We start from the raw sequence: 9976 nt of genomic DNA on the forward strand, positions 1-9976 counted from the left end.
GGCTGGTTCTAGTGTGTAGCTGCTCCAGGCTCAGCTGTTGCTTAGTGAGTTTGTGGGCACTCTGATTTGCTGCATCAGTGGAAAAAGCCCAGTGTTGCAGCCTCATTTAACGACTTTATTTAACCAGATTTGTGGTTATTTTATACTTCCCATGACGCTGCTTATATGCTAAAAAGGGAATGAGGGCAAATCTTTCTGAGCACCTCTTCTCTGTAAAGTATCAGCTGCTGCCCTTCTGGCAAGTAGTTTGTTGTTTTTAGTAGTACTACAAGAAACAGGTCACTGAGTGTGAATATGTTCATTTTTAGTGACCTTCATGTCAAAAATGTCTTTATGCACTTTGTAATTTTGCAGGAGACTTTGGTGCCGGTGTCTCTTGTACTTAAGGTTCTTCTTGAAGAGTCAAACAGATTGGCACATCTAGAGGACAGCTGTGAAGTGGCAATTACAATCCTGGCTCTCTTCTGATGATGATGCTGCTCTGCTCTCCATGAGTCCTATTGCAGCCAATTTAGCTTTTCGCTGTAGTTGTCACACATGGATCTGACCTTTTGACACAGAACAGTCATGGAAAATTAAGCCAGTCTTAAAAGAAAGATATCTCTTTCGTTAGACCCTGAATATTTTGTTCCTATTTACTCACCTTAAGCTTCTGTTGGCAAAATAAAGCGGTGGGTGGCGATTTATAGAGACAAGCTTCAAGAAAAGCACAATAAATCTGTATGATTTATCCATGATCGCTTTCTCTGAGGAACTGACCAAACTCTTCCCATCTGCCAGAGCTCTTAGATCTCATTTGCATCTATGTTCAAATAAAAAGGACATATTAGTGCACCAGGTTTGTCAATAAAAAACAAAACACTCAGTATTAATATATATTTTTTTAGTAATTTAATTTTAAACATCATATAATGTACAGACAGAGCGAGAATGGCAGGAAAACAGTTGTTTACGTTCGTTATTGTAGTAGTGTTACTCTACTGTATTTTTATTTTATTTTTTACAGATGAATGACACATGATGTAATCCAATAAAGTTGTTTCTTGCTGTCTATGGTCATGTGTTTTGGAGGAAGCGTGGCTTTGGACGTTGATTTGCAGGGAGGGTTCTTATGCTTCCAATGCTAGCAGGCTAAAGTTAGCATTTTCCAGATTGCACCTTTAAGTCATACACTGAAAAAAGGTGTATAAACAATTTTCACTTAAAAAAAAATGCTTGATTGAACAAATAAATACAAAGAGATGGCAAGTAACGTATTGAATTGAATTAAAAAAAATATAAAGACTGAAATAGTGCATTTTCTTGTTAAACATACTCAAATAATCTTTGTTTTATTTATTAAACAACCAGCATGTAAAGTATTCAAGTTGAATCTCTTGCCTACAGTTCTTTTGCTCAATGGTACTTTCTGACAGCTAGTTGACCTCTTCTAGTTTGTTTTTGTGTGTCACGATCACAGTACCAACCCCAACACATTTTTAATGGCTTCCTCCTGAAAATACAATGTAGTCAAGTCAAAGTTCACCAATTAAGCGCCACTCTTCTGCCTCGAAGGTACTTGTAATGATGACACATCTCCGTGTGTACAGACAGTTGTGTTCAGTCTGAGGCTGTCCAAAATCACATTCTCTCTTGAGTAGGTGCTTATTTTGTACAATTGGGTACATCACAACAGCTAAAAAAGTACGTTCTGCTTGTGTTGTATAAACGTAATCTGGACGTACTACATTCACCATGTGCTCTTTTTGTCTACTCTTTCATGGGTATTGTGAATTCAGACGTACTTTTTTTGTCACATATTTTTCGCCTACAATAAGGGGCTGTTTACACGACACTGTTATCACCTAAAAATGTAAAACTTTTTATGCGGTTTGGCTGTTTATTTACACAACAACAGCGTTTTGGGTGCCCGAAAATGCAAACTTTTGAATACGGTTAGCTTGTCTTCTTGTAAACAACAAAAAACTTGAATCTCTGAAGATGATGACATCATGCATATTCGTGTAACACGTTCAGTCTACTGTTTTAACGCTTAGTTGTATACGCGGATCCGTGTGATTGTGAATGGGGATCGTTTTGACAATGGTGTCGTCTGTACACGGAAAACTCAAGGGAAAACATCTCAGTTTTAAGCATTGTCGTGTAAACGTACCCTAAGTATGTGGTTTCAGTTACCAGTTACCATGGCTTTTCATTTTAGGACTAAATACCACCTGTTTGCATTTGAGTTTATTATCTTATGTTTATAAGCCCTTCAGTTCATTTAGTTCTTTGTCGGTTGTGTTTTAGTACTGTTGCATTAAATACTCTCATTGAAACTTGCTTTTGTTTTTTTAAAGAAAGGGGAAAGAGAAGATCCAGTTTAAATGAGAGCTGTTGATGTTGTCTCAATGGAAATTTCCAGCAGTAAACAGTGTTCACATTAGCTATGTTTCCATCTAAGGTTTTTTCCATTCATGAACAAAGCACTCTGTTTGCATCCCATGTATCCGAGAACAAAATCGTCAATTGAAATTAGCGCAAAATATCTGTAATAAAATGGAAGCCACTGTGGTTCTTTTATCCTGTATCATAAAAGACTTGTGTCTCAGAACGTGCAGATGAAACGCAATAAATGCTGCCATGCTACCTGTGTCTGGATGCTGGTGTTCGTGAACACAATCGTGTTCTTGGAGTTCATCAAATCATGCTGATTTTCAGAATGATCAAACCAGCATTTGAGGTGCTGTGCAATTATGAACTTGGTCTAATGGTTAGTCCAGTTATCCAATCAAATCCACTGTTGAGGCAAATGTGTTTCCATCTTAGTTTACAGTATACTACAGCTTTTATTGCAGTGTTTAAAATGCAATGCTTTATTGATTTAGATTCTGAGTTTGTTTTTAAACCTCTAACCCTGTAATGATTAAAGTTGGCATGATTAATGAAACAGAAGCTGCTTTTTGGGTGAACTATGCTTAAAGATCCTGCAATAAGCTCCATCATTTCAGTCACCACACTGGGACGTAACAGGTTGTCGTCCTTTACCGAATGTTTCCAATCAGTCCTAATGGAAGAACTTGTAAGTTAAAGCATGCTCGGTGAATTGAACAGAGATGTTGCCTCGCAGCAGACTTGTGCCTCCAGTGAAGTAGGTCCAATTAGGATCTAAGACTTTCTCAATAACAAGAAAAGTAAATGTTAACTGTTGTTAAACAAAGGTCCAACATCACACTAAAGAAACACCCAATGCATACTGATTTAAAGAAAGAAAGAAAGAACATTAGAGTTATTTACAACGTTAAAAAAATAATTTGAATTTATTTATATTTTATTTTATAAAAGCTGCTTTTTTAAATTATGTAGAATTTAAGAAAATAATATTTAGTGTATTTAGCCAAGACAGGAGCTGTATTGAATTGAGAAAAAAAATTGAGATGTGAGGATCTATGTGCATGATGTTTATCCTAAAATAAACAACTGAGAGCGTACAAATCGTACAACAAAAGTTTTAGGTATATAATAATCTATTTTGTTATTTGTGGTTAAACAATTTAAAACAAGCTCTAACACTGTTTGAGTAATGTTTTAGAGCCTTTTGGGAACGATTTGGACTATAATTAATTTAGATCACCAATAATAGATAGATCACCACATCATCACTGGGTTCATAAAGGGGCGATAAACTGTGTAATGTTAATTTATGACGACGTGTTACTGTCACTACTGAACGTGCTTCACATTTCCCTCATGAAGCAACCCTTGAGGATACAAACCTCTGATGACGGATATTTGCATTCGCTTGTCAGTCTAAGTGTGGCGGAATATGCTCGTTGACAATAATGCCAGGAAAAGACCCGCTTATCGAAACACTTAAAGGTAGGTTTCATATTTCATACGCATAGTAAAAGCTGTGTCTGACCTTCGATGTGCTGTGTTTTGTTTATTGATCAGTTCAGTTGTTCTGGTCACGCAACAGATGATGCTATGAAAGCCTGAGAGCTGAGAGCTGTTAGCAGCGCCTGTTGTCAGGAGATAAATAGATAGCTAGCATACTTGTCTGTTTTGGATTGATATAAAGCGGCCACATTGGAGAGGATATTCATATGGCTGCTATTTAGGATATAACTAGTCTGAGTAACTATATAAGTAAATCTCGGGACCCAAATAGGCTTAACTTAACAAACGAGTTGCCTATTAGTATTTCCAGTATTCATACTGAGTAGCCATGCTAATTGGGGAGAAAGTCGCCATGAAATTAAAAGACTATTCTTATTTATTTTATTTTATTATTTAATATTGCGGCATTTGGGCTTATTTATTCGTGTACTCATAATTAGCCTATTTTTTTAAATGCATGTGCACTCATAATCCTTAATCAAATCTTTCTCTGATGATCTGTTTACCAGCGCAAGGGCGGGGACAACGTGTCACTCAAGTGAGATTCCCTCCTTTTTTTCTTGTTCGTGAAGCAGTTTAACTCAGATCTTTTTACAATAGGGAATGTTGTCAATATTTAACACATTTCTCTCTGCTAGTCTAAAAATACAACCAAAACACACAAAGCAAAAGCCAGTCTGGAGCAGCGTATATAAGTGCAGTGAACTCCTCTCTACGCTCCAGATCCGTCTCGTTTTATCATATTCCTGGCAACCAAGTATGCCAGTGTGTGTTGTTTTGATCTGGTTTAATGATGCAGGGGGTTATTTCACGTACCTACATTACATTTTGTGGTTAAAAAACAGAAAACTAATCATTAACCATAATCCTCCCTGTTTATTCCAAGTGTGCATTCTGAATTTGAAATCGGTGGGCACTGTGACTGACTCCAACCCACACCTGGCATCCTGCTGTGAGCTCCTGGAACTTATACTGCAAAAGGGACTACAGCGTGAGATCACACACCAACACACACTCTCTCCTGTACACCTGCACAGTTTCTCCTGTCAGCAAAACACAGGGCACAAAATCAAATTTGAGCCATTATTACACCTGGCACACATTGTGAGAAAATACACATAGGATGTCATTTATTGCTGTTTAAATATAACAAGGATGTGTCTATTGACAATATAGCCTATTCTAGAAATTTGGACACACTTGACTTAATTTATGTTTCCCATGACATTATAACCTTTTGACCTGAATGTTAAAGCTTAAATGCTTCAAAATTGTAAACTGTACACGTAAACTGTCTCCATATGCATTTCTTTACAAAATATAGAACAAAGATAGTGAAAGGAAAAGCGGCCAGCAAGTGCAAGCATACAGTATACATTCTAAGCTAATTTTAATTTTATAATTATTAGTAGCAGTTTGTCTCTTAGAAAAAAAAATAATACAAGCAAATAAAAGTGCATGTAAAGGACAGTATTATTATATAATGAAATGAATGCTGCATATCATTCATGTTTTTAGAGCCTGTTCTCAGCTTAGCTCATAGAGATTTCTGGCATTGTTTTGAACAGCTTCTACAGCACGACACATGTGGCAGGTGAGTCTTTATGCTCTTTTTGCTTCTCATTTTTATTGCTTCTCATTTTTTCCCTTCATCAATCTGAAGGGAGGGTGTGATCTTATGCTTTGAAAGCTATCTCCCTATTGATAGCCTTTACGAAAATTACCTTTAGATCCAGGACATAAACTGTAATGTAGGATTTTGAAACATTTAAAATGATAAAAAATAATGGCACAATATTAGTTTTTGTCATTCCTAAATTGTTATTCTAATAAATCCAATAACAATGTATTTTATAATTTATAATAGATTATGATTAATCACAACCACAAGTTTTCTGAAAATAGTGCATCTTAATGATCAGAATGTTCTGTCTGCCCATGAAGGTTGAGTTCAGTCTCTTTGGCAGTGCAACAGACCACAGCCTGCAGCAAACTCATTACATCTCAAGGCCGAGGACGCTTCTTCATACGGCTCATGCTGATGAGGAGAACCCTGGGAAATGTAGTAAAACACCTGCTGCACACAAACAGAGTTATCGAGGTTAGTGGACACTTACAGAGTGATGACTAAATCTTTTATGCTTACAGAATAATCAATGTCATTTCTTTTCTTTACAGTGGTATTGCGCTAACATTTCTATTCTTAGAAATGAGGAATTTGTAGGTGAGTTTTTGGTTTCACAAACCGCCTAAATTTAGCCGTTGTATTGTTTTGATTTTTTGTTGCTGTATGTGTTTCCAAACAGAACCGTTTCTTTCGCTGTCTATGGTGTTGTCAGAAATTAACTTTAAGATCAGTATTGAGGTATGAACCACTAGGCCAGTGTATTCACTATATTATATGATATAATATATATATACATATATATATATACAATGTGCTGAGATTGAGATTTGTTGCTGTCATTTTTTTTTTTTCTGGGAACTTCCTCTCTGTGGCTTTAATCTCAGAACTGCAGTTTCCTGGATGAAAGCTGGCTTCTCCCGGTACAATCTTAATATTCTGACATGCTTCATTTGCCTGTATGTGCATGAAGAGTTAATGTTGAACTGCATGTTGCAAACCTTGCTTGTGTTTTAGGTGTGTCAAATCTATGAAGCTGTTCCCTGTCGGGAGCTGGGAATGGTGCTCAGGTTAGCATGTCAGCTTGTCTTTTCAATTCTGAATGCTGCCATGCATTTGTAATTTTAGTGCAAATAATTTATGTTCACATTCTGATACATACTGTTTGTGTTAAAGAAAATTGTGCGCAAATACACAGTGCAAGTTTTTGATTTTCTAGATTGAACAGCAAATATTCCTATCATTGCTATTTAAATCCCATTTACTTTCTATAGGTACCTAGATGGACGTGTGTTTGTGCTGGACCTGCTTCAGGGTAGTCAAGCTCAGGCGGATATGTTTGCCGAGCCTGGTGACATCATTGATGAAATCAATGGGATATCGCTGAGGAATGCTAGCAATGGGCAGGTCAGAATAAATCGTACCCATAAAATGTGTCCTGCATGACCCAACATTTTTGCTTCTAGAGACAGCCTGATGTATGTACAGTACTGTGTAATCATAAGCTTCTGTGTTTCTATTGTGTTTGCACATTCTAATACACGTTCTTCTCAAGATGTGGCTCCTGTCCTGTCACATCGCTTTAAAGGAAAAGTTAATTGAAAAATTTAAATTTTGTCATCATTTACTTGTTTCCAACCACATATTATTTTCTTTCTTCTGGGAAACACTAAAAGAGATGTTGGGTACAATGTTCAAAATGGTGGTTTCCACGAAGTGGATGATAATGAATAAATGTAAATGATAATATTAACTGCACATAATTAAAGTACCATTAAAGTTATTCAAATGATTCATATAATGTATGCGCTATATTTCAAGACCCTCTAAGGCCACACATTAAATATTCTGCCATTTAAATCCATAATACTTTCGTTCATTGTTGTAAAACAATTGAATATTTATATTCAAGGAAATCTGTGAGATTTCTGTGCTTCCATTGAAAGTCTGCTCACCCAAAACTCTGACAAACGTTCAAAACTTTCACAAAGAGATTGTAAAATAAATTTTGAGTACTCTATGTATGTTTGTGAGTGAATAAAGCCTAAATTAAATTTGTTCTTTATAAAGCAATCGTGTCTCTTCAGAAGAGTTAGATTAAACTAGATTCAAATGGATTTATTTTACGATCTCTTTATGAATGTTTTATAAAGTTTTGGGTGACTAGACTTTCAATGGAGAGACATTAAAAACATTCATTAAAAATATCTTCATTTGTGTCCTGAAGATGAGCAAAAGTCTTATGGGTTGTGAACAACATGAGAGTAAATAATTGATGACAGTATTTTCATTTTCACAACTAATGTGACAAACAGAACAAAATTAAAGTTTTGTAGTGCTCAAATCTGATTTGCACCAGCATTTTAAAGTTGACATAAAAATGAAAATGTACCCTATATTTTCCAAATACTTATTGATCTTATTGTGAACGTATATGTGTATCATTTGTTTAAAAAAAAGAAAAGAAAAAAAAAGTTGACTTTGTAATTTGAATTAAAATATCATAACTCGATCTTCCAGTGAAACAACATACTGATAATCCGATAATCACTCGGATGTACATCAAAATACAGTGTAGTATAAAAGATCTGTCACTACTTCCATTACATCGCGACTTTAAAATTGTCTCTGCAAATATGAAAAAAAAAAAAAAGTTCAACAAAGGCACTGTAAAGACCAATATCTGACTGACAGGCCACACACTTTTCCCCCTCCAAAGGCAGGTGTGGTTTTGTCAAAGCTGAAGGGTCAGCCACTTTCCATCCACTTGATACGTTGGAGAGGAGAAGATGGGTCCATCTATCAGCCGCTGGTCAAACACTTACGGAAACTCAAACAGGAAAAACCCTCGCTTCGGTTTGGTCCAAAACCCGCCTCTCAGCAGGACAGAACTGCGGGCCAGAAGAGAGGGCAGACACAGTGTGTGAAAGACGGCAGGTACTCTCAATAAAAACATCACGCCTGTTTGCAATTGTATTAGTCACAAATACCATAAACAGTCTGGCCTGTTTGATCGTGTTTCATTAACAGGATCCTGTACGCTGTACACCTCTTAGGAAAAGCAAACATAGGAATGGTACAGTAGTTGTGTAAACATCTCTTTATGGTGCTCTTGCTTTGCTTTAATCCATGCATGTGTATTATTGGAGTCAATATGTGATCCTAAATAGTGTGATTATTGAATATCGATGTTATTTTTGTTGAATCTTAAGTGTGGAGGTAAGGAGGTTCTGCAGCATGCCATTCCTGAGGTTCTGGAGAGCAAACAGGCAAGAAAGGTACATCTACAATTAATCAAGTGAGTTTTATATAAAGAGATACATGTAAGCTAGTTGTGACATCTGTATGATTTTTCATGCATTCTTTCTGATTTTGTCATACAGGAAGTACTGCTGGATGTAAAGGAGACTCATCTTACCTGCATAGAGAAGTCCAATAAGCAGGTTTGTATTATTCAGTGTTATATACTGTATGTTTAACCATGTATGCTATATTATTTTAAGCCGAAGTGTCTCCTTTTGATTAGGAGCTGTTTCAACACCACTTTCCTGAGATATCATGTGTTGGGAGGTTTGGAAGCCAACCTGATTTAACCATTTTTGCTTTCTGTTTATTGTAAGTATACTTTGAGAAACTGTTGTATAATAGATGTCTATTCATATATAAGTAATTCAAATTAGATGAATGACATGTCAAGCTTTCTTTCTGGAAATATCAAATGTTTCTTTTTTTCAGTGCTTTCAGCATTTGATAGGCTGTTGGAATTTGAATAAATGCCAGGCGTATTATGAGTTTACGGTATTAGATTATCGTTTTTCTGCATTCCATTTTCTTATCAGTGACATTTCCTTCCAGGCTTTGTGTTTTTGAACTTGGATTTTCTTGGACATTCAGTACTAAACATTTAATTGGTTTCAGGGATTCACCACAGGCAGGAAAACCAACAGGCTTCTGTTGTGTGGTCCTACAGGCTGCCACAAGTAGTGAGTGTGAAGAGATTGTCAACCGTATAGGTGAGTTTGAAACCACCTTAATTCACAGTGTTAAAGTAATAAAAGGATTCTTATTTCAAATGTCAATCACTTTAGAAGTAATTTGTATATTTTTTCCCCCCACAGCTGCTGGGTTTAAACATACCGAATGGTTTGTATGAAAAACCCATAACTTACTGGACATCTTTTGTAGTTTGCATCATGTGTTTTTTAACATAATGTATCAAAACAATATAGTTTATTGTTTGTATTAGTAAAAGCTTATTGTAATACCTTGTATTTTGTGCTATGTTGTTTTGATAGAAATACATGAAACACTGAGTAAGTCAGATTTCATCCCTTTATTACTTTGTCACTGTTATATACCTATACAACTATTTTAAAACTCTTAAAAAAACAAGAAATTTAAATAACCACTAAATTAAATGCACGCATAGGGGTCCAAGAATATTGAAAATATGTATTTATTTATGCATTTAAA

The 9976-nt window shown here is 35.8% G+C and overlaps 1 protein-coding gene across 2 annotated transcripts; it reads left to right on the top strand.

Moving 5' to 3' along the window:
- Positions 1–3611: 3611 nt before the first annotated feature.
- LOC120474724 (uncharacterized) lies at positions 3612–9826 on the top strand. Of its 2 annotated transcripts, XM_039665269.2 has the most exons (16): positions 3614–3858; positions 4766–4870; positions 5398–5473; positions 5824–5980; positions 6058–6103; positions 6186–6244; positions 6391–6426; positions 6521–6573; positions 6778–6910; positions 8223–8440; positions 8534–8579; positions 8716–8781; positions 8887–8946; positions 9030–9118; positions 9422–9516; positions 9622–9826. In XM_039665269.2, the coding sequence occupies exons 1-16, from the start codon at positions 3822–3824 to the stop codon at positions 9654–9656; spliced, it is 1311 nt and encodes a 436-aa protein (XP_039521203.2). In that variant the 5' UTR covers positions 3614–3821; the 3' UTR covers positions 9657–9826. The 2 variants fall into 2 exon arrangements, with proteins under 2 accessions (XP_039521204.2, XP_039521203.2); XM_039665270.2 differs by lacking the exons at positions 9422–9516; positions 9622–9826 and having other exon boundaries at positions 3612–3858; positions 8716–8801; positions 9030–9119.
- Positions 9827–9976: the final 150 nt, after the last annotated feature.

The sequence above is a fragment of the Pimephales promelas genome, chromosome 17, assembly GCF_988280905.1.
Source record: "Pimephales promelas chromosome 17, fPimPro1.hap1.1, whole genome shotgun sequence".
Classification (NCBI taxonomy): Eukaryota; Metazoa; Chordata; class Actinopteri; order Cypriniformes; family Leuciscidae; genus Pimephales; species Pimephales promelas.

Coding starts and splice junctions, on each gene's coding strand:
- LOC120474724 (XM_039665269.2), top strand. CDS start 3,822: ATGCCAGGAAAAGACCCGCTTATCGAAACACTTAAAG. Junction 5,981..6,057: donor ACACAAACAGAGTTATCGAG/GTTAGTGGACAC, acceptor TTTTCTTTACAG/TGGTATTGCGCTAACATTTC. Junction 6,574..6,777: donor GAGCTGGGAATGGTGCTCAG/GTTAGCATGTCA, acceptor TACTTTCTATAG/GTACCTAGATGGACGTGTGT.